The sequence below is a fragment of the Ambystoma mexicanum genome, chromosome 2p (genome assembly GCF_040938575.1).
Source record: "Ambystoma mexicanum isolate Mex_15411 chromosome 2p, UKY_AmexF1_1, whole genome shotgun sequence".
Taxonomy (NCBI): Eukaryota; Metazoa; Chordata; class Amphibia; order Caudata; family Ambystomatidae; genus Ambystoma; species Ambystoma mexicanum.
In genome coordinates, this window is record NC_090923.1 from 378639615 (window position 1) to 378663910 (window position 24296).

Here is a 24296-nt window from a genome sequence, read left to right on the forward strand (position 1 = left end):
GATCAGGTTTTTTTGCCCTTCTGTCAACATGTGCATTGTTTTGATTTCATTACCATTTTAAGCAGATGTTAATGCGAGCTAGACAAAATGAATATGCAAAGCTATTTTACGAAACAAACACACACCAGGCAAGGGAATCGTGTGTAATATTAATGGAAGTACAGATTTGTCATTGTAGCAAGATCACATGACAACATATGTTTTGTAATAAAAAATGTTAAAGGTGCCTTTACTTAAAGAAAGCGTTCTCAAGAACGATGCTTTCCAGTTTGCTACCTGTGTCAGTGTAAATCAAGTTAATTAACAGCTTATATCACAGCTGATCCATTTTAAAATGAGAAGGACAGTCTGAAATGTTCTCGATGAAACATCTGTTTACGTGTGTCATTTGCATGCACTGTGCTAATATTTACCCCTTCTCTACTTTTCAGCATCAGTACCATTCAAAAATAGATGAACTAATTGAAGAAACAGTCAAGGAAATGCTCACACTTCTGGTGGCCAAGGTAACCTTCAGTTCCAGTTGCGACTACTCATTGCTGGCGCGGCTATGTGCGCGCGCATCTTCTGAGAATGCTTGTTTCACAATAAGAGAACAGATTGCGCATCCCCAGGAATGCTAGCTCGTGGTATGGCGGCCCTTCTGACTGCAAGAAACGCACCGAATCAAAGTGCACGGCGTGTCCGTCTGTGTAGCAAAGCGGTTTGCTACATTACTATTTTTGATTGCGCTATTGCTCGTTATTCATGGCAGCCCTTTTTGCATGAGGTAACTATTTCATTAAACCTATATCATTATTATACCTCATCCTTTTTTCTGGAGGGTTTGAACAAATCTACCAGCACTGCCAAATAGCCTTCCTGCTAGTGCAAGCAGAATTGTTCCGTAATGAAACATCGTGAAATATAGTATTGCTCATGCCATGTTTGTAGGTGGTTAGCATACCAAACTAGCATGTAAAAGAGTGATCTGTGGACATACCTCAGCAGGCACAGCTGCACCTGTGTTACTCAACGTTTCCCGAGTATCATTATATTGAAATGTATGGTCATGTAATACACAAATGGCAAATCACATGTTACCGTGTATGCTTTGCTGTACTCTTTTCGACTTTGTTTTGTTGCTGTATTACTTTGTTTGAACGTTGCTTTTTAAACATAGAGGCCCTGACTTACACAAATGTTTTCCATGGGACTTTCCCATGTTAAAACATTTTTGTAAAATAGGCACGCTGAGCCTGACTTACAAAGCGTTTGCCAAAGGGATACTCCCATTGAAAAACGCTTTTTATAAAACAGAGCAGTTATGGTAACTTGAATATTTATCTATCGTTACCAATTCTTAATTGCAGTTTTTTTTCAGCCCGATTTTAGAAACCTCTTTGAAGTTATACAAAACCTACACATTGTAAACATTTAATGAAATGTGCTTTAAAAAAATGATACAGCAAAGGTGGCGCAGTCGACACACTATATTAATTTATCAAATAACATAAATAAACACAATAAAAAGAAATGAAGGTACAGGCTAGCCTTACCAAAGAATGTCTCCCCTACATTGTGTCTCACTGTGCTGCAAAGTATTGTATGAATTCAAATGTACACTTACCTTTTTATTCACCCACGTATTATTATGGAAGCTATTGAATAATCATCAGGCATTAATTCACAGATAGATTGCTGGTGCACAATGTTATTCGAAAAAGGCCATGTCATTTCTCACCTGCAAACACTAGCATTAAGGTCAGAAGTGAGCCTCGTGTAAGCTTTCATGATGTCTTTCTTGTTTTGGGGACCTTAATAAAATAAACTCTTTTTCCCCTTTAGTTTGTCACTATACTGGAAGGAGTATTGTCCAAACTGTCCAGATACGATGAAGGGACTCTGTTTTCCTCATTTCTCTCATTTACTGTAAGTGCAACCCATTTTCTAAAAAGCTTTGTATGTTTGCCACAGTGTTTTGTTTTTCTTCATGAAAATGTGCTCAGTGCGGAAAGTAGTTACTGATCGTTGAGAACCAAATAGTATGAAGGAATTGAATCAGCACACTGCACGTGAGCAGGTCAATCACACGGTGCTTCCTTCCACCTGGTGAGAGGTGCACATTGCAATTGAGATCGCTATAGACACCTGCAATCTGTTGGCCACTCTCACGTTAGAAGATCAGGGTTGCTTTGTGGACAGTGGTAGAGTATACAACTTAACTGGTCAATGTATGAGGGGCTCTGGAGTGTCAGACTCGGTTCCATATACAAAGGAAAAGGCTTATTCAATGTTGCACCATGTTTTCTAGCACCCATTTAGGGATCAGTCCTTGCTATAAATGTCTCGTGAGGGAAAAAACAGTAGACTTCAAAATGGCTGTCCATCCATACAGACTAAACTTGCCATTTGCAATAGCGAGATCTGTAGGGCCAGTAAAGGTGAGGTCAAAGAGTGATGACTCTTTCTTCCTTCATGATCTGCACCCTGTTGTTTTGCTTCCATTATGTTGCAACATTACGCCAGGATTCACTTTTATTAATTATTCTCACTTAAGTGTCCTTTTTCCTTTAAGGTGAAGGCTGCTTCCAAGTATGTGGACGTACCTGTAAGTATCAATTACATGGTGGATTATTTCCTATAAATGTGAAATGTGTCCCAATCGTTTTTCCAATGAGCAGCCTAAGGTAAATGCACAACGTGACTAGAACATAGCTGTGCTTCTCAAATGCTAAAAGCCCTGTACATACAGGAATATTTTCCTGGAAAAGGAATATAAAGGAAAACGCCCAAGAAGGTTGAGATTCATGGATTCTGAAAACACTGTACATGTGTTGGGGGTGGGTGATAAGGGCTAGACAGGAAGTGATGGGCAAGAGTGGGTAGGGGGAACACTCTTCTGAATGGTCCTGGGGAGGATGAAAAAGAGGAAAAAACAGGCATTCGTTGAAAGCGGGAGAGGAAGAAAAAGAAGGGTGTCTCGTTCATCACGGAAACTCACATATGCATATAATGGCGGCAATTGAATCAACCCAGGCAGAGGATTCATACATCAGACGCCATGTAATATGGAATCTCTTAGATACTCTATACAACATAGGCTAGATTATGTTAAATACATACGGTACACAGCATATTGCAATTTATGAAGGTCCTATGTAGGTAGAAATATTTCCAACTTTTTGGTTGGGTCTATTTAAGAATACATTTTTCGATGTATCATTTTAAATAGACAGGAATTACATTTGTTTTCATTAAAGGTAGTTATGATGCTTTGAATCATTGAATACCATATGTACGGGAACCATCGGAGAACCCTAAATGAATAAGATCTAATTATATCAGAAATATTCAAATGGAGGCTGCGCCCACATTTAAACATAGAGTTATTTATATAATCATTACATGAGAATCTTTTTGGTGATGTGGTGAATATAACGAGGTTATTTGTTTATATAAAGAATGCATCTAAACAGACGGGTCCATATTACCCCCTTCATCCTGTAAGATTGAATTTAAGACGCTGTGCATGGTTCACAAAGTTGTTTATCCCAATGGACCAGTGGTTTCATGATCGACTGATCCGTTATATTCCAGGCAGACAGTTAAGATCATCTTCGCCCAACTTGCCAGTAGTGCCGACGATTAAATTCCAGCTCTGGGCGGTATTTATTTTGGCTTTCTTGCTCCTAAATTATGGAACAAACTCCTGCCACTGCCCCGGCATACTTTGAGTCAAATGGAATTTCGACGTTACCTGAAGGCCTTGTTATTACCTAGATAGGGGTCTGCGAGCGGTCTGACAGTGGGTGTTGTCGGCAGATGTGTTAGTGCAGTGATGCCTCCTTCAAGCCGATTACTGCACTTTAAAAAATCAATACCAATACTAATACCAATATACCTACCACTTCAGTTTCTGTTGGTGGCAATGTCATTATTGTTTTAAATAGTTAATCTAATTTTGCATATTAAGATGTTAGTTAACATACAAAAGACATCGTAAAGAGAATCGGTTCCCCTGAAAAGTGATACTACTGTTAACATGGTATCAATCTTTTGATGAGCAACCAAGTTCAGCCGATACCTGAGCCTGGCCTGATTGACTCCATGGGGTATTTATCAATGGCAATCCGAGGGCCACAGTTTTCAAAATATAATGTTATTGTTTCTGTTGTACTTCCCCAATGAGTGACCTGCGTCATCATAACCAGTCCAATCAAATTTATCGCAGCTAAGTGAATTCTCCTGTTGTTAAACATCAATACAGACAACATGTAGTAGTTGTTATAAAGAAATCCCTATAAATCACTGGAGAATTGCCACCAAGATATGAATATTTGATAATGTGTTGTGAGGTTATTCGAGGAGATACTCAAGGCGAATAGTATCTCTGAGTCATCTTTCCTCGCCTTTGACCTGCATCCTTTCGGCCCAGGTTGGGTTTTAAATGGAATCAGAGCTTTTCCATGCATTGTATGAAAAGGAACATTCAAAAGGAGTACAATGGTGAACAAATATGTTGTTTGAAATCAAAGCATTATGCTCCCTTTTGTTTGTTTACATTTCAAAGCTGCCTGCACTTCGTAGACGTCAACATCTTTTATGTGAAACTATTCAGCTGGTGGAGAAATTGAATCACAGCCACTTTGTTGTATAAATACTTTTTACTGAGGTGCGAGGGAGTCAAAGGGAAAGAGTTCTGCATCCCAATTAATACATGAAAGCAGCTTTGTTCAAAATGGCGTGCCGTGTCATTTCCCGGCACCCCTGAATCCTTGCATCGAGGGCCAACCCAGAATTTCACATCGCATGGAGGTTTGGAGTTTCAGATTTCAGCCTCACTGAGTGCTGTATAACAAGCGTTCCCTGCGTCCTGCAGAGTTAGGGAACACACATACTTAATCAGCAGCCTTCATTCATCCTTAGTACAGACTCAAAGGTAAATAAGAATACTTTTGAGACAAACCCCAACATGACAAAATATGTTTGGGACTGCCCGTCACACTGTGCAGCTGGTATTTCAGCAACTACAGGGAGACAGGTTTAATGCCTGCAGAAAATATTGATTGGCAGAGGGCTAGTGATTAACATCCATGTTATATCAGAGTGATTTTGCTGGCCGGTTTCTTGTGACATTTCTTTAAGATTCTGCAAACAAAGAATGGCAATAACAGCACATCCTTAAAGGAAAAGGTATACAAGAAAGCAAGGAGAGTCCTATTACACTCTGCTCACCATTCTGCATCTGATTACTGCAGAAGAATGGCATCGTGAATGCAAATTTATAAAAGTGTGCTATCACATGCAACCCGCAACTAATGCTGAACTATTAAAAAGTTCAAGCTAAAACAAAGGTGTCCATTATCCCAAAAACAGAAATGTGACGACTCCATTATAAATAAAGATGGTGTTTTTTATTTTCGTAATGTGCTGTCGGAGAAATTGAAGCACACTGGGATGAAAGCCTTCCTAGACCACGTGCTCTGAAACGTGATTACCTTTCCTGAGAGCACTGAAGCTGCTTTACAGCCATCACACATCTGGCAGGGGTCTAGTTGTCCAATTGATAGAAAATGAATTGCTCGACTACAACCATTTTAACTGGGAATCATTGTTTTTCAAATTAAACCCTTGTCATTGTTTCATCAGGCGTTAGAAATTGTTACCAGTCATTCTGGGATCTGACATTGTCCCTTTCCTTGATAATTGTTTGCTCGGTATTAGAAAATATGTGTCTCCTACTGGTTTCCAAATCTTCCTCATTTTCACCCTGGAAATTACACATGAGTGTTAACTAACTTCAATTTGCAAGGGCAGAAATTCACATTGAGCAGAAAAATTATATTTTCCGCGGTACGACACATCTCAGACATGAAAACAAATCACGCATGTCTCGCGGCGTTGACGTGGTATGGTGGGTTTGCGGCATTCATTATGGTGCAATGTTTAATGAGGTTCCTGGGAAATTAAATGTCATACACGTTAAAGGCATCAGGAACCAAGCCTTTCCGATCCCTCTACTTTGACTCACTCGCAGTGGTGATAAACATCCCTGCCTAGTAAAACGTGCTGTACTACCTTTCTCAAAGCAAATGTGCACTTATGTGACATTATGAGAGGTTTTATAAGAGAAGTGCCTCGCGTATTTCACTGATGCATACATTATCAACCTCTTGCAAGGGACATGCTGGTCTGTGTTGAGTATGCTGCGAATATGCTTCTGAGAAATGTGTCTGTGCTGTGCTTCAAAATGAGATCTTGCCTTCAGTGATGGGTCATGTTTACAAAAGAACTTCTGTGCCCATAGCAAAATCGTTCTGTAAAAAAGAAACTTTGTGTAAGGAGCTATTGTGATGCAGCAAACCTTAATGAAAACGAGGCTTCAAACAGTGTTCTCTGTCACACTGAGCATATGGAGCACTTTGCAAAACAATAATTCCCTATCCTTGTTTTGGAAAAGATCAGGCCAACCGTTTAATTATAGGGACGTTTAGTAGGATATCACTGTAGCAACGTGCCCCTAAAGGCTGGGAGAATGGCATCTTTGTAACAAAAATGTGAGTAGACCAGTAGGTTGTAAAAATATGTAGTTCTAATCTAAAGTTGTATCTAATGAGTGGCAGAGTAAGCCTGCCGGCTTGTGCCACTGTAAAGTACTTTTGTAAATCAGGCCTGCGTGTCTCTGTGACTTCTCAACACCAGTCATGAAGACAGCAGCTTTCATTTGCAAAACAGAAATGGCAGCGATATAATGGGTCATCCTTTATAGGTGTTGATAAACTAATACAAAGGTAAATATTGTCAGGCCCTACGGTTTAGACCCTGTCGGCTTTGAAATTGAAGCAATTGCCAACGTTTAGGGTTAAATACTGGATTAGCTGGGTTCATTGACCCATTGAATCATAAAATCCCCTTATGTTTGCATTAATTTGTATTTAATTTGTATTTATTTCACATATGGTTAACTGTGCAATCACAAAAGGTGGTACCTTACAGTACTTAATGATATGCAAGTACAGTTATATTAACCAGGTGCAGTAGGGAGGTGTTGAAACGGAAAGATGGGGTGACACTAACAAACTATCATCAAATGCAAACGTATGATTACCATCATGCAAATTACCTTAAAGTGTATCTTAAGTCATACACATTTTTCATTATATAGTTTGATGATAGCATGCAGACCAGGCAGAATTTTACTATTTGGTAGGACAATTAGCCCATTCCTGAACTGGTGAAACTTGGCCACATGTATTGCAGTAATTAGTTATTGGATTAATTAATTAGGGAACCCTTAAGAAGCTGTATACATTTTCCTCCCTAATGTAAGTCGCCAATAATTAGCAAATTCCACCATATTTCACCTGCTCACGCCATACCATATGAAAATTCATTCCAATCACATATTTTAAAGATGAAAAAGATATCTTACATTCCCCATCTCCCAAATCTCAAGGAATGGTTTCAACCAGTACAATGATGGTTTCTGCACTCTCCTCAGCGGAATTTTCAGAGGGACAAGATTCAGTGTTGTGGCCAATAGGATCCACTGATCTCAATATAATGATTTGTTTGTAACTCTTTCTACCATCAACACTCATCGCCAACCACCAGGCTCACTTGCAACATCAAGAACCCCGCATGCCAGCAACCTCACCCACGTCACCATACACCCATCATCACTCCATCATCCACCATTACGCAAAAATTGATGCTCGCAAATCTCCTCTCAGCAATCAACAATGCAGCTGACATCGCTGACCTCATCACCACACATGATTTCGATGCCACCTTCATTGCTGAGACCTGTATGACCTCTACCTCAATCCACATCCTAGATGTCCTCACCCCCAACGGCTACAACATTCTACAAGGCCATTCAAACAAGATCGACATAGGCTTTCGCAGCATACACAAGGACTCATGGCCATGCACTCAACTGGACCTTGCCACCATTGACTCTTTTGAAAACCTATCCTGGAACTTCCAGCTCTCCCCAACTGACACAGTCACTTTTCATCTCATCTACAGCCCACCCAAGCCCAACACCTCCACCATCGAAGACTTCACGGACCTGGTTACCATAATGTCTCTCATGCATGCCAACAACATCTTTCTCTGTGACTTCAACATCCCTGGCAACCCAGCAAACAAGTCAATGAAGGAATTTCTCCACTGCTTACTCGACAAACTGAGCCACATGAAGCACATGAAAGAACCAACTCACAGGAAAGGTAACGTCCTCGACCTCATCATTACTGCACTGCCCACCCTCCATCATAACTCTCCTATTTCGCTCAACTGGTCCCTTTTATATCTATCACATCACACCTCTCAAGCAAACCCATTGCAAACCAAGCAATCAAGCCTCAGATCCTTAAAGAATTGCACGGTGGTGGCCCTCACAGTAGACCTCACCAAACTTCACCCCTCATTGGCTGACGTACCTCTGGCGAGCAAGGACTGCAACTCGCTTCTCCAAGAACTCAACACCACCCTCACAAACAACACCAATCACCATGTCCCAGTGAAATGGTACACCCTCAAGCCTAAACCTTCAGCACCTTGGTACAATCAAGAACTCAACCTCAACCAACAAACCATCAGAAAACAAGAAAACAATTGGTGAAAATCCTGCAGCGCATTCACCCTCGCCATGCTCAAGGAACTCTGTGCTACAAACAGGCGATCAACACTGCCAAGGCCAACACTACCAATACACCATAGCCAGGGCCAACATTGAATGTAGAGCCTTGTTCAAAGCCATTAAGCACTGCATCAACCCTCTGCCGAACCCACCCTTAGCACACACCATGGAAAAATTCATCTTCATCAACCCTTTCTTCGTCAACAAGATCCGCCAGCACATAGACACCAACGCCACACTGACAGCACACTACACATCCCATCTCGCCAAACCACAACTACCTGGACAACTTTCAAGACACTAACTATGGAATACTTCACTGCTACGTTAGAATCCCATAAGGTTGCATCGTATGCAGACAGCATCTTACCTGCCTCTGTACTCAAGACCCTTCTGACTGAAGCACTCCTCCGTTACCTGCCAATCATCAACAGATTCCTAACTCAAGGTACCTTCTCCTCAACCCTCAAAACCGGACAAATCCTGCCGCTTCTTAAGAAACCAACACTGACGATATCAGCAACTACCGCCCCATCCCCCAACTTTCCTTCCTAGGTAAGATACTTGATAAAGCTGTAGCCACGCAACTCTTCCAACATAATGAAGCCAATAACCTCCTTCAGTCCTACCAATCAGCCGTCACACCCAGATGCAGCACAGAAATGGCTACCATCAAGGTGATCGACAATGTCCTTCAAATTCTCAATGATGGCGATCCTTGTCTCCTAGTTTTCCTTGACCTATCAGTAGCATTTGGGAGAGTAGACCACCAAACACTCACCAACAATCTACATCCCTGCATGGGGATCAGCGAGATTGTCCTCAGGTAGTTAAAATCCTACTTTGCGTATCACCAACAGTTCATACAAATAGATTCTTCCAGATCAACAACTCTACCCATCACCTGTGGAATCCCACAAGGATCCACCCTTCCCCCGTGATCTCCAATGAGGATGGAAAATCACGCCCTGTGGAAAATCAAGCCTTTCATCCCAGAAAACAACGTGTTATCCTCTGTTCAAGCCTTGGTCCTCTCCCACCTTGATGGTGGCAATGGCCTTTTCAAAGGCCTTCCGGCAACTACTCTGGCACCCCTGAAATGTGTCCTGAATGTTGTAGTAAGACTCATTAAAGGGCTCCACAACTTCAACCACATCACCCCAACCCTCATCTAACTTCACTGGCTCCCACTGCAAGCCTGTATCACCTTCAAATCTTGTTGCATCATCTACAAGGCTGTCATCCTGAAGTCCCCAAGCTACTTCACTGAGAAACACATCATCTCTTGAAGTCTGCAATTCACCAGAAGTAAGGAGATGTGCAGACTTAAATTATGATGGTGCAAGAAGGAAGAACCAGAAGACAGACCTTCTCTGCACTCCAAGACTCTGGAATCTCCCCCCGCCAGACTTGCTCCATCACTTCTTCAGTTCAGGAAAGAGCTCAACATCTTCCTTCAAATAATGGCCCCTCCTTAACAACTGGGTCCACACACCCTACACTCCTCACCGTACCTGTGAATTTGCGTTCTGCCCCTCACTGTCTCACTCCCCCGGTTGATTGTAGATCCTTGTTGCCAATTGCCCACCCTGCCCCTCCCCTGTTAGCTTCCTGCTCCTTTTGGTCTCTGCTTTCCTCACTGTGTTCTTCCTCCTATGATTGTGAAGTTCTCTGTGGGTTCCCAAAGCTAGGTCTGCGCTCAATAGCTACCCTAATAATAATAACAAAAATAATAATAATAATAATAATAATGATGATAATAAAAATAATAATATTAATAATAAAATAATAACTCTTTAGCCAGTTACAGAATTAAACAGAAGTGGAATACTCCTTGGCACCATATCTGATAACAGTCACTTCACCAAAATGCAACAAATCTCAACTACAGAGCAAAGTATAAAGAAAGTGAGAAACAAGTGGAGCTTGCATGGGAAAGACCCCATTCATGTTATGATATGATATGTTATTTATAACGCGCTTAATACCCAGAGGTTTCTAAACACAGACCCAGGGGTTGAACCTGTGTTGCCTTGCTTCCAAGGCGAGCATGTTGTCGCTGAGCTATCCTCCTGGGATCCTTACTGCAGATTGTAAGAGGACATTCAACTGTTTAATTGCTTCCTGGCTCCTTCTTTCTTTCCCCTTGTACCTGCATTTAGCACTTCAAGCTCAGTATTGAGGCTATTGTTAATCGCTGCCATTCATTGCTTATTATATTTTAATATAGATAGATAGATAGATAGATAGATAGATAGATAGATAGATAGATAGATAGATAGATAGATAGATAGATAGATAGGGTGCTAACAAATGATGTTCAATGCAAACAGTGCTGGCGTGTGTCTCTGAAACATTGTAGAACTTCAAACTGGTATTGCCCAAATTGACCTTTTACAATTGACCTTTTGTCAAAATTGACCTAATTATAGTGGTCCTAATTGACCTTCTGCACAATTGACCTTTATATTATTTTAGTTATTTTATATATGTATTGGGTTGGTTTTGGATTATAAATAATGTAAGGGGATTGTTTTTTTTTGGATTGAGTGGGAGGTTACAGGGGGTTTCCCCCGCATATATGTCCTAATTGACCTTTTAAATTAGGTCAATTCTCCCGAGGTCAATTCTCCCAAGGTCAATTGTGAAAAGGTCAATTAGTATACATCTGCAAAACCATGTGCATACCCGCCAGTGGCTATCATTGTTTCCAATACAATTGCTGTTCAAAATCCAGACCAAAAATAATCACAGAGTATCAAAAAGAGAGAAGAACCTCGATATTGCCCAGCCCGAAAGATCTGTGTGTGCATTTCTGTATGATCTCTATGAACACCAGCGCTGAGATGCGCTGGCGGCATCTTCCATACTTTATTTCCTTACAAAAGATCAAATATTAAAAGGAGCTTTTATTATTGATTTGAAATGTACACTGTTGCTAGTGAATAATCAGCAAATAATTCCCAGGGCTATCAAATAGAGGATATTTTTCAGTGAAGAAACTGGGCCTGATTTATAAATCATTTGTCAACATTTTTTTTGTAAATCAGGTCCACTGACTTTTTATGTGACACCTAATTGTGGTTCAATGTGTAACAACGTAGGTATGTAGCTTCGCTTTGACCAAACAAGAGTTTACCATAGACGTAGAAAAGGAAAAGCTCTTTGTTAATGTGACTGGTTTTTCTAATATGATGAAAAGTATGCCAAGAAACATATGCCAGGGTCTGGCTGAGACAGAAATTTCGAAATAACATATGAAATAAAAGTGTGTTCATTAATATGTGTTTCATTTTCTTTTAATTACAGAAGCCTGGGATGGACGTTGCTGATGCCTATGTGACATTTGTTCGTCACTCTCAGGATGTCCTGCGTGATAAGGTCAATGAGGAGATATATATAGAAAGGTTATTTGATGTAAGTAGATGCCTTCTCCTCCTTGGGAGCCAAGGGGGAGACCCTCCAAAATGTGACAAAATAAGACAGGGGGATAAGTCACATTTTGCAAAAATGTATTGTTACCAATTTCTTCCCTTTCCCACCTAGCTTCTTGTCTCTCTTTCTTCTCTAAGTCTGTATCCTGGTGTAGTATGTCCTGATTTGTATCTGTGTTAAATTGCGTTAGGCTAGCATCACCTAATCTGACAGTTGTCGCTCTGAGCCTCTAAGATGCCATTCTGTAAACAGAAAAATCTTGGTCATTGTTCTCGTAGTAAAAATCAAAACATAGATGTCATTTATTTTATGCATGTGCATTTTAGAAGAGGCCACTTTATGTTTGTATGTGTTTGCTTTACTTTGTTTGATGGCCCAGAAGTCTGTTTATTTTGGGATGAACTCTGTGTTATTTTTCAACAAAATAAATGACAAAGACATTGGCGGCTTACTACTCTGTCTTCATCTCCTTGCGACTTCTGATTTTACGTGAGGTTTTGCAAACCCAGCCCTTTTTGAAGGTTGAAATGTAAATCTGTACACTGTTTCTAAAAATGGGCTGGCTTTTGCCTCGTCTAGAGATTCACAAAAGAATACCTTTTAGAGAACATTGACATTGTTGCCTCAATTGGTACGAGCCAACTCGCTGGTTGATCATTAATGCATGCACACTAATGTTGTCTTGTGTGTTTCTGCTGAAATCATCTTGTGGTGCACTTTCTTGTCTTGTGGCCCCTGGTGGTCAGCTTGGACAGTGAAGGCCTTACGTTTTCAGCAAGCACTTAAGCATCACTTCTCTAGTCTCCGATCCTCTGGGTTTTTTTTTGTCTCTTGAGTCTCTCTGTAACTGCGTGGAACATCGTGCATTCAAACTTTTTATGTTTCTCATTTTCTTTGCGTGATGTCCGTGTTTGAAGAAGCTTGCTTTGGAAGTCTCAAGCTCCAAATCTTACATTCTGTTCACTTGCTCATTTGCTTCCACTATGTTTTGAAAAGCCATGTTTCTAATCAACCCCTCCCCCTCCTGCACTTGATCCCTTGCCTTCCCCGCATTATCTTTCTTGGAAGACCTCTTCTGACTTCGTAATTCCCACTCTTTCGCACTGATACCCTTCTGATTAAAATGGAACTTATCTCTCATGTCAACTGTTTTATCACATTCTATCAAGTGGCATGAATTAGAGTCAAATAATCTTCCTGTGTACATCTACTAGCATGACCCACATCCACTGAGAATGCCTCATACATGCATAAAGCACACCGAGTAGCTCTTTTCGCTCTATGCATGCAATTTCTTTGAAGTGTTTCAAGCATAAAAGCCTTCGAAAATAATCACCCATCCACTAGGCATTGAAAAAGACACGGTCAGTCATGTTTTCCAACACTTTTGGAACAGCCTGCGATTGTAGGTAAAAACAACACGCAGTTCTCGATTGCCTTCAAATTTGCAAAGTAAAGGACGTGTATTTTTCTTTTCAATGCCTACGCTGCCTTTTGTTTCAGTTCCTTGCAATGATGTATTACAGTGGTGTATTTTGCACTGCCTTGTGCTGTTCAGCTTAAACATAAGCAAATGTGATTATAAATTGTGGGTTATGCCGGATGGTGGTAATCCACGTTTGATTTGGTATCGCATTTAACGCGCCTTATATTAGAATCCAAACTAACGCCTGAGTTCCGTTTTGTTTGAGCAAGCAGCACAACGCTGTCCACTTTCCTCCCTCATATATTGTTTGGCTTGTGTGATATTTTTGCCTCCAATGCATTCGGTACAAAGGCATGCCCGGGCTGTTGAAAATGCAGGGTGTGTCTAGTGATATTGATTTCGCAGAACAATTTCGCTTAACCCCTTAAGTGCCAAGGACGGGCATGTTCGTCCTTTTTTCATAGACTTGCATAATAGCCTGGCACTTTAAAGAGCAGGATGCAAGCAGCCATAACTTTGCATAAAACACATGATGGATGTGTTTTCTTTTTTTTCTTCATATTCGAAATGTAAGTTTTCATCATCAGGTGTTTGTGAAACCTTACGCTGATCTCTATATTTCTGAAAATGGCATTTAAAAAAAAAACGTATTGTTAACAAATATCATTGCATTTTTGGGGGGGATTTCTTTTACTTGAAAAAGCACTGAGGAAATTGGTGTCTGCTACATGTAATGCCAGATTGTGTGTGTGTTGATCCAGCAAAACCAAGGCCGCCCTATGTGTCCCTGCTTTGCTGCACTCTACTTGAAAGAAAAACCTTTTTTAAAAGCTCACACATTAAGGGCCTAATTCATGGTACGTTTAGTGCAGAACAACGTGACTTTGCACTGTCAAAAACACGTAGTACAGGGCCTAATACACAGAGAGGTGAAACGTGTATTTTTGTGGAGCAAAGTCACTTTGCTCTGCAAAAATACACTTTGCACCGCTCTGTGAATTAGGACCGGTACAACGTGTTTTTTGGCAGTGAAAAGTCTCATCGCTCCGCAAAAATACACTTTGCACCACTCTGTGAATTAGGCCCGATACAACGTGTTTTTTGGCAGTGAAAACACATTTTTTGCTTTGTGAAAATACACTTTGCACCACTCTGTGAATTAGGCCCGATATTTCTTTTGCCAGTGAAAAGTCACTTTGCTTCGTGAAAATACACTTTGCACCGCTCTGTGAATTACGCCCGATACAACGTGTTTTTTGGCATTGAAAAGTCACATCGCTCCGCAAAAATACACTTTGCACTGCTCGGTACAACGTGTTTTTTGGCAGTGAAAAGTCACTTTGCTCTGCAAAAATACACTTTGCACCGCTCTGTGAATTAGGCCCAGTACAACATGTTTTTTGACAGCGCAAAGTCACATTAGGCCCTAAAACTGTGTGCCATTTTGCACTCCATGGTAACTGAGAATAGATCAGATTGTCATCAGGCTTTGTCCTGGCAATGTTACTCCGTTAGTTTGACATTTTCTTCACTGCTGCGTAGAGTTTTTGTGGAAAAACTCGTTGATAAAGAGTCCTGGAAGCACATGAACAGTGGGCTGGGCAAGGCAGAAAAGAGTAAAATAGAGGCAATGGGCCTCGTCCTTCTCCTATGTTGACTTTCCGCAGCGACTGCTATTAAGTGCCCTCACACCAATGCAATGAATGTGGGCACTGTACTCATGAGAACGATAGCGATGTGCATGGGACTGGGGAGAGAAGTACCCTCCACCATGAGAACGCAGGACGTAGCATACCATGGTGGCCGCTAACTTGGGCACCATGGACCGCACCGTATCCGTACAAAGCATTGTATTTTACTGCACACATCCCTTAATGAGATGGACCGCCGTGCCACAGCAATACTAAGGTGTCTGAGTTGTCAGTAACACATAAGTATCTTTATGCAGTCCAGGCTTGCTTTCCAACAGCACTTTGTATTTTGGGACGCTTCCCTTTATCTGTTTGGACCCACACGTTCTACATGAAGAATGTTAGACAATAGGACTCAGTATGCCCTGGTGCCATTTGGCTTCTCTGTGATGCTGTTTCTTAGGCAGAAGACACATCGATTTGCTTGGGGGATTTGTTGGCAGGGAATATTTGGTATGATAGATGTACCGGTAATGACCTTTCGGCTTGTCGTTGGGTATATAGTCTGTTTGTTGGTATTATTGTCCCTTTCTGTACATGCGCGAAACAGATGGGTGTCATTTTTGTCAGATTCTGGTGAACGGTTGCTCTAATGTTTTGAGCATTTCTTAAAATTGTAATTGTCTGTGTTCAGATGTCCCCATTTGTAAAGTAGCTGGGTGATTATAATCTCAGCAAGTTCACATACACAGCCGAATTCAATGAATACAGCCATTTTTGCAGAACTCCTTGAGAGACACCATTTTGAGTTCAAGTGAGGTAACAGTTGTGTTCTGATGAGCATGTATTGCCCACCTTTCCTTATTTTTTATTTTGGCCTCCCATCGTCGCCCCCACGCCCCAAGTCCCCATTACATCATCTTTTAATTATTTGTATTTTCCATGTTTAGAAAATGCTGGGTGCCATTAGTTCTGTCTTGTACCTCAATAGTGTCTAAGTACTCTAAATTAAAATGCTTATTTTGTCATCTCCTCTTTCGCAAGTATCAAGGCATTGATTTACGGGGCGTTCGGCAATTATAATTCATAATTGTGTTGTTTTTCGACCAAATAATTTGAAGTGTTTAAAGACTATGGGCCTCATTACGAGGCGGGCGGAATGGGTTTAACGGCGCCCGCAATGGTGCCGGTGCCGTTAAAACCATTCTGCCCTATTACAAGGTTCCCTCGTGGGACCCGGAAAGGATGTCTGGTCAGACCAGACATCCTTTCCGGGTCCCGTGAGGGGACCAGGGAGCTAACAACGGGCCCGTTGTTAGCTCCCTCCCCATTCCCATTGAGCCCTATGGGGGCTCGAATGGGAATGGGGATGGGTAAATTGAATGAGGAATTACGGGGTCCTCCAAGGTTGGAATGGCCCGGTAATTCCCCATTCTGGGAACCCGGACCCGAGTTTGGAGACAGCCATGCCGCAAATAGCGGCATGGCTACCTCCAAAATCGTAACGAGGCCCTATGTAATGTTCTGTTCAAATCAGATTGCGTGGCTTAAATTGTCACCACCATTTTGATTTTACTTTGCAACTTTGTATGCTAGAGGTAGGCTTGCAGAGCATTCAAGATGGCTTCTCGCCGTGTTTCATGCAGAATATCCAACCCTATTCGATCTGGCCGAATATTTGATCACATTCTTAAGCTTGTGTTATGCTTCCCAGCACCGTAAAGTGATGTCAGATGAGGTGAAAGACTGCAGTTCAGCTCTCCTGGTAGTCATATTCTTGGCTGCTTGAGCCAGGAAACACTCCCGGCATTTGGGACTCGCGTTCCAAGCTTTGCCTTTGTTTCATGACCCTTGGTTTGGCAGGACATCAAGGGAATTTGAGTGACTTTGCTATCTCACATGGAGTGCAAAAAGCCGTGTGGGCTAATTGTGTGCAGGGGAGGATCCCCAAGAGAAAGAAAACTCGCCTGGTGCCACCATATTTCATAAACATGCATCTTCATTAACATATGTAGACGGGAGCCTCGTGGGAACATTTTTATTCATCTAAAATCATTGGAAACATTGTGTTGGGTGTCATGAAATATTAAATAATAAATATACTATGCCAGCAATTGCATAAGTGATACCGGAATTTGAATAGGTAACACATTTTAATGGGATGGCGGGCTAAAGCAAAAATTATATGTTCACCAGGAAGTCATTACCAATGTCAGTGAAGAATTGTTAAGGATGGGTGCTGGTATGCACATCTCTCAGTGTGTGATAATCATTTGGTAATAGAAAACCCCCCAATAAGCTGCACCAGCGTCCTGTTTTTAAAATAAATGTGTGGCAGTCTGTTGAAAGTCAATACTTGTTCATATGTCTAAAGGCGTCGCCAGGCAGAGAGTGTCCCTATATTGGGGAATATCACCATCTTTACTTGACAGATATAATTATTTCTGGCCAATTAGATGGGATTGTACATCAAAGGGATTACATTATAAAGGGTGCATCTGTTACATGTTAATGAATGTCTGTAGAGTGCCCTCCCCTAATTACTGATTACAATAACAGTGATCGGGAAAATGAAATCTGTGGTGGAAAGCAGTATATTTACTTGTGCATCTACCTTTTGGTTGAATTCTCTCATAATGTATGAACTATTATCACTCAACACTAAGGGCCTGATTAGAAACGATGGGTTCCCGATGGAAAGGTCCCATTGAAAAAATGTGTGTAAATCAGGCCCAAACATGGCAAACCAAAAGGAAAATGCTACCGGACAGGATTTTCTGGCACCTGAGTAATAAAACCTTGTCATGTGGGGATTGCAAATAATAATCCATCTGCCCCCACCGAGTGGGAAAATGTACCCGTTTTCTACACAGTGGTTTCAAGTTTTTACAATGAAATGACTACACCCGGAAATTGGGGTAGATTTCTGTTCTGTCCCTCCAATGTAATGGAGCTCATGTTCCTATTGGGTGTCAACGTGTTTGTACGGCCATCCAAATAAACAATGCTCATTGACATGGCTAGTCTCATTCTGGATGGTGGTCACCCTCACTCCGTCAACAATGTCAAGTAAAAAGGTATTGAGGGATTGGGTCGCGAAGGTGTGGGTTGTGTGTGATTGGGCTATTTTCCCTTCCAAACTGAAACAGAAGTCTCAGCGGGAAGGAATTTCTCAGCTAGCGCACCATTGCTCCGGTATGTCGTGTGATTAGTAATGACTAACGTTTTCCCACCACAATATTAATAGCGACTGGCATCAAACGTACAATGCAGCCTCCTATCATCCAACAGTGTAATGCGGACTAACTATAATTCTGATGTATATAAATATGATTGTGTACAATATTATTTCGCAATCCTCTCAGTCATCATGGCCATGATCAAGCAGTTAGTTGGTAGTTGAACTGGTGTGCATACTTTACTGATGTGAGATTTCTAAGGACCGAATTAGGAGTATCGTGGCAATGGCACATGCATTTTTGCAAATTGGAGGAATTTAAAATAGCTACTTACTCATGGGTACAGCACAGGGGATAGATATGGTTTATTTGGGTTATGAACCGCATGAAATACTTAAGGTGTCCCCCTTGCTATCAATATCCGTAACAACCACAACTACCAATATTTGCTTTTAAAATGATGTATTGAAAGGTCACATGTTTTTATGGTTGACACCTGAGTGATACTCATTTCAGAAGAGGATCCTATATCATCCGAATGGGTTTCCAATCAGCTGATACTGCCTGTCTTATGGCATTCTCAGAGCTAATCAGGCTATGCTTTCCATGCGGTTTGAGAGGCAATTGTTAGACTCTTAACTATGAGCATCTGGTTGCTTTTTTTAGTCTGTAAGTATTTGGGGTGCATTGTTTTGTCTTCATGAGTTAGGTTGTACGGGTTAACTTTGAAGAATCAAATTGATGCCCTTGCCTGTGTCTTCAACGTTCTTAACACACCTATAACTTAGATGTTGCCTAGAAGAGATCTGTTTTTTTATTCAAATCGTTTCGCATAAACCTTGACGAAGAGTCATGGCTTGGGTAGCAGAACACAAAATACGTGTTAATAATCCTTTCATAAATCAGCATGTTTTGGAGGTTGTGTTGCGAAGAAACTAACACAAAAGGGTACTTCAGCTTGAGATTCCTTACAAAATCAAACAGACAGATATTTATTTATTTATTTATTTGTACATTTGTATAGCGCGCCTAACCCTCAGGCATCTGGGCGCATATTCAAGATGTTTTACATTTTTAAGTGGCACAGGAACACACATGGAAGTACAACGGCTATTGTTCGCCAATTGATGCTTTAACAACTCTGAAACAATTTAATGGTGTACTGTAAATCTCTCTAGTCCACCAAATACGCAGATGGCTTTTCCCCCTTTGATGATTAATCCAATATCTTCCCAGTGGAATACATGGGTTTGATATGCGAGATCAAATCACGGAGGAGAGTTCCAAAGGTTACTCGATATAAACAAAAATTAATTTATATTTTGCTCCTTGTACTTCTTGAAGACACGGCCTTGAGCAGAAGAAGATAAGGATTAAAACAGATGTGCTTAGTGGCCGTTCAGCTGCTTAAATCCAGCAGACCCCGCGATCGGTGATTAAAAAGCCATCTCTAACTTTGATGAAATTGACGGCGCTGATAATGCTGTGTTTTTGATAGCTTCCTCATAGGCTCCCGGGCAGCATTAACTGGGCAGGGAAAACATTGGACTGGAGATGATACACGGATTAAATGGGTCAATTATATCCTAAATCCTCCTTGCGAGGATTACATGGTCATAGATTGACTCTGCGGCGGGCTAGTCCTTGGCAGTTATGAGATCAGCAAGGTTGCCCTTACTAAAAAGTCTGGTAAGAACTTAATCATGCACTGATAGTATCCTGGGGTTCAGGGAGCTGTGGCTCTGCTCTCTGACCTATTGCTTCTGACAGGAAAAAGGTCCACAGCATGCAATGGAGGCATGTGTGGAAGCACAATTCCGCTCTGCGTGGTGCAGCCCAATGTGGAAGCAACGCATAACGTGTTGTTAGATTCGGCTAAACATGGGTTGCGATTTTCATTTCATTGTAGCGTGTCTTAAAAATGATTGCTCCCAGTAAGCTAGCAGTGCTAGGGTTCGCCGCTCTGTCTGCCACTGTGCCTCACCCTCTGCGAGGCAGCAGATTGACAGCAGTTGTAATTGTATTTCTGCAGCATGAACACCTGCCTACCAGGAACTTGTTGGAGAAGGCCAGGAGTCGAGTGCAGGCTAACAAAGGGCTGCCTCAGACAGTTTACTCTAAATCTCTTTTCATGCCGCTGCAGTGAAATCCTTCCTCGTCCTTGCAATAACAGCCAGTCATATCCTCTCGATGGCCAATGAAACCAACAGTGCTATTCTGCTGCGGAATAACGCAGACATTGTTAAGCAGAAATATACTTGCTTCCACATAACAAAAGATAAAACCTTTTGTGTCAGTGATACATTATTTGCTGTTGGCAACCGAAATAACCCTGTTGTGTTAGTTTGTGCCTAAAGATTGGACGGAAGGCTTTTGCACACAAAAAATGTATATATATTTGCTGCCAACGCAGCATTGTCCCAATATCTAAAATACATCGAGGTTTAACTAGTCTCATTGTGTGACCCTTGACCTTTGTTTAGGTAGCAGGATTGAGCCATAACCGTCAAGAGGTAAAGGGCCTGATTTACAAACATGTTTTCAATGTGACTTTGTTTGTTTATTTATTTGTTGTGCGCGCCGGACCCTCGAGTAGCAGGGCGCATAAGACAAGGAAGTTTACAACTTGGATGCAGAAAAGGTTACGGTTACAACATATGACAGAAAACAGGACATTCTTGGCTCCACAGGGTGAGGCATGTACAATACAGGAAAAACACAGCCACGCATTCAATATATAGCTAACATTGCCTAGTAACAGGTCAGTCTATGACAGGTGAAATGCATGTAGTGGTGGGTGGGAGAGTACCTGTTATATGGCATTTTCGGTAAGCCATTTTATAGTGTTTGTTCTGAATTTGTTGAATGTTAGGGATAGGGATAGGGATAGGTAGGGAGTGGGGTAGGGAGTTCCACAATAGAGCTGCCTTGACAGGGAAGCTGGAACCTCCGATAGTGGTCAGCTTAAATCTGGGCACTAAAAGGGAGTTGGGGCTGACTGTTCGAGTGAGTCTAGTAGGGTTTTTTCTAGTAAATCGTTCTATGAGGTAGTAGGGGGCTTTGTTGTTAAGGCACTTATGGATGAGGGATGCAGCTTTAAGGTTGATTTTTTTCTTGGGTAGAGAGCCATTTGTGTTTGCGTCTTATTTCAGAAATTTGTACTCTTCTCTGGATGCTTAGGGCCGCTTTAAGTGCATTGTTTTGGAGCACTTGTATTCTGTTGATTATTTGTTTGGAAGTGCCTATAAAGAGGGAGTTGCAATAGTCTAATTTTGATAAGATGAGGGCTCTAGCTAGGATAAGACAGCTGTCTTCTGATAGCAATTGTTTGCTGGCTCGTATTAATTTGCATGTATAGGCCATGGATGAGGCCAGTGAATTCACCTGTTTGGTAAAGGAGAGAGTCAAGTCAAGGTAAAAACCTAGCGTTTTTACTTCTTTAGCGACCTTAATAGTTTTCCCATCGATGATGAATGCAGAATAGTTCCGGTTGAGTTTAGAGATGTGGGCTGCAGAGCCCAGGATGATAAGCTCTGTTTTGTCATCGTTCAAGCAGAGGCCGTGGTTGGCCATCCATGCTCGAATGATGCTATAGACTCTGTTCACCAAAGCCAGATCTTCCCCATAATCCCCGGTAAGTGGTAGGAGAATTTGGGTATCATCCGCATAGTTAGTGTAGGTGATACCCAGATTGTCAAGATCGTCAAAGAGTGGCTTGGTGAAGATATTGTAAAGTGTTGGCGAGGCGCAGGGTCCCTGGGGCACTCCGCAGGTGATGGGTATCGGGTCTGCTGCCGCTGAAGGGGAGAACACCATCATGGTCCTGTCACTGAGGAATGATTGTATCCAGACTATTGCCTCCCCTGAGAAGTGGGCCGCCGAGTCCAGGTGATTGCACAGGACTTTGTGGTCCACCAGGTCGAAGGCAGCTGAGAGGTCTACTAAGAGAAGGAGAGCTACTTTGCCCTCGTCTCTGAGTGAGTCTATTTGGGCCTTCAAATCAATAAGGGCAGTCTCTGTGCCATGTAAAGGTCGGAAGCCGGATTGGCGGACGCCAAGGAGCTGGTTCACCTCAAGGAAATTCTGAATTTGGGTGTAAGCTACCTTGTCTAATATTTTTAGTAAGAATGGCACCGTGGTGATGGGCCTGTAGTTTGTGGGAATGTTGGGGTCCAGTGTTTGTTTTTTCAATAGGGGGAGTACCCAGGATTCCTTTAGGTTACGTGGAATGATGCCTCAGGTAAAGGAGGCATTGATGAGTTTTGTGATAAAGGGAGCTAGATCTCTAGCAGCGTCCTTGATCAATTGTGCTGGGCATTGGTCTCCTTTGCAATTGAATGGTTTGAGAGCCAGAATAGTTTTCTCTACTTCGGTTACTGAGACCTTAGAGAAGCTGAATTAGGTACACTCATTGGGTTTGGGTGTAAGGATTTTGTCCCCGGGGGTTTGGGTTTTGGCTGGTAATGAGGCTTTCTTTAGGGCAATTTTGGATTGGAGGTTGGATACTTTGGTGGTGAGAGCCAGCTGTATGTCTGTGCACCAGGTTTTGTCTTTGATAGAGTCATCCTGTACAGCGATAGGCGTTTCCAGTTCTTTTAGGATGGAGAAGAGCTCCTTCATGCTGGAATTGGCTTGGGTAATCCTATTGTTATATGTTTCTTGTTTGGCCAAGATGATGTCCTTTTTGTATTGCTTAGAGATGTTTGTTAGATTGGATTTGTTTTCAGCGGTAGGATGCAAGTTCCATATTGTTTGGCATTTTCTTTTTTGTAGTCTTAGGTTTTTTAGGTGGGGAGTAAACCAGACGTTTAGGTGCGTTCTAGGTTTACTATTCCTAAATTTAAGCGGAGCAACGCTGTCAAGAGCGATGGTCATGGCATTATTGAATTCCTCCACTAGAAGGTTTGGATCAGTGTATTCTGGTAACGAGTTGAGTTTAGGTAGGATATGGGGCAAGATATTCTCTGCCGTGATATTTTTCTTATTTCTAGTTAGAGTGGGTATGGCTGGGGGGGTGTAGGAGCTATGGGTCTTTTAGTGTTGATAGTGAAAGAGATTAGATGGTGGTCCGTCCATATTTGGGGGGTAATGGCTATTATGGAGGGGTTACAATTGTGACTGGCGATCCAATCAAGAGTTCTCCCTTTGGCATGGGTGGGAGTATTCACCTTCTGCGTGAAACCTAGTTCAGCTAAGGTGTTGGCTACGGCGGTGGCCTGGTGATCATTGATATCATTGTAACCTAGGTTGAAGTCTCCTAGCACTAACGTTTGTGAGGAGTTTTTTAGCTTCTCAGAGATAACAGTTGTGATATCTTCGTTAAAGGAGCTGATAGGGCCTGGGGGTCTGTAGAGGAGATGGATGTTTAATGTTTGCGAATTGGCAATGGATCATTTGATGGAAAGAAACTCACAAGATTTAAGGTTGGGTGTGGAGGTGATTCTTATGGATAGATTAGTTTTGGCGATAATCGCTATTCCTCCACCACGTGCATCTGGTCTGTCAGCTCTGAGGATCGTATAATTGTCTGGGACTGCTAGAGTAAGTGCAGGACCTGCTGCATCGTGGAGTCACAATTCCGTAATGGCGATGAAGTCAAGGTCATTTTCCCGGATAACATCCGCTATATCTGTAGCATGAGCGACTAACGATCTCGCATTAATTAGGGCAGCTTTTAGGTCGGGTTCTGGTGGTACTATAGGCGTCAGTTTGGCAGTAGGCTTATTTCTTTTAGGATGAGGTTTATGGCTGGGGGGGCCGGTAGTTTCTAGAGGTAGAGGTAGTTTCGGACAAAGGTGGTCCAGGTTGATGTTGTATTTCTTAAAAGGTTCGAATATTTTGGGAAGTTGAGCCTGGAGTCTATGGTTCCTCTGTGCTAAGATGCAAAGGGTTGTGAGTATTGACTGTATGTGGACTCCTGGGTCCTCAAAAGGCTGGAAGGTTAGCATGGTGATGTAGGCAGTGGTAATGAGTATAATTATCAGATTTGAGAGTGA

At 41.9% G+C, this 24296-nt stretch overlaps 1 protein-coding gene across 24 annotated transcripts in view; it reads left to right on the forward strand.

Moving 5' to 3' along the window:
* Positions 1 to 24296, forward strand: part of CADPS (calcium dependent secretion activator) — a 2044505-nt gene that overhangs the window by 1554084 nt on the left and 466125 nt on the right. For 21 of the 24 annotated variants that reach the window (XM_069643727.1, XM_069643719.1, XM_069643730.1 and 18 more), the window contains 4 exons: positions 432 to 506; positions 1828 to 1911; positions 2558 to 2590; positions 11939 to 12046. In XM_069643727.1, the coding sequence (XP_069499828.1) occupies positions 432 to 506; positions 1828 to 1911; positions 2558 to 2590; positions 11939 to 12046 (300 nt within the window). The remainder of the gene's footprint in view (positions 1 to 431; positions 507 to 1827; positions 1912 to 2557; positions 2591 to 11938; positions 12047 to 24296) is intronic. The other 3 variants (XM_069643721.1, XM_069643722.1, XM_069643738.1) reach the window with 1 other exon arrangement.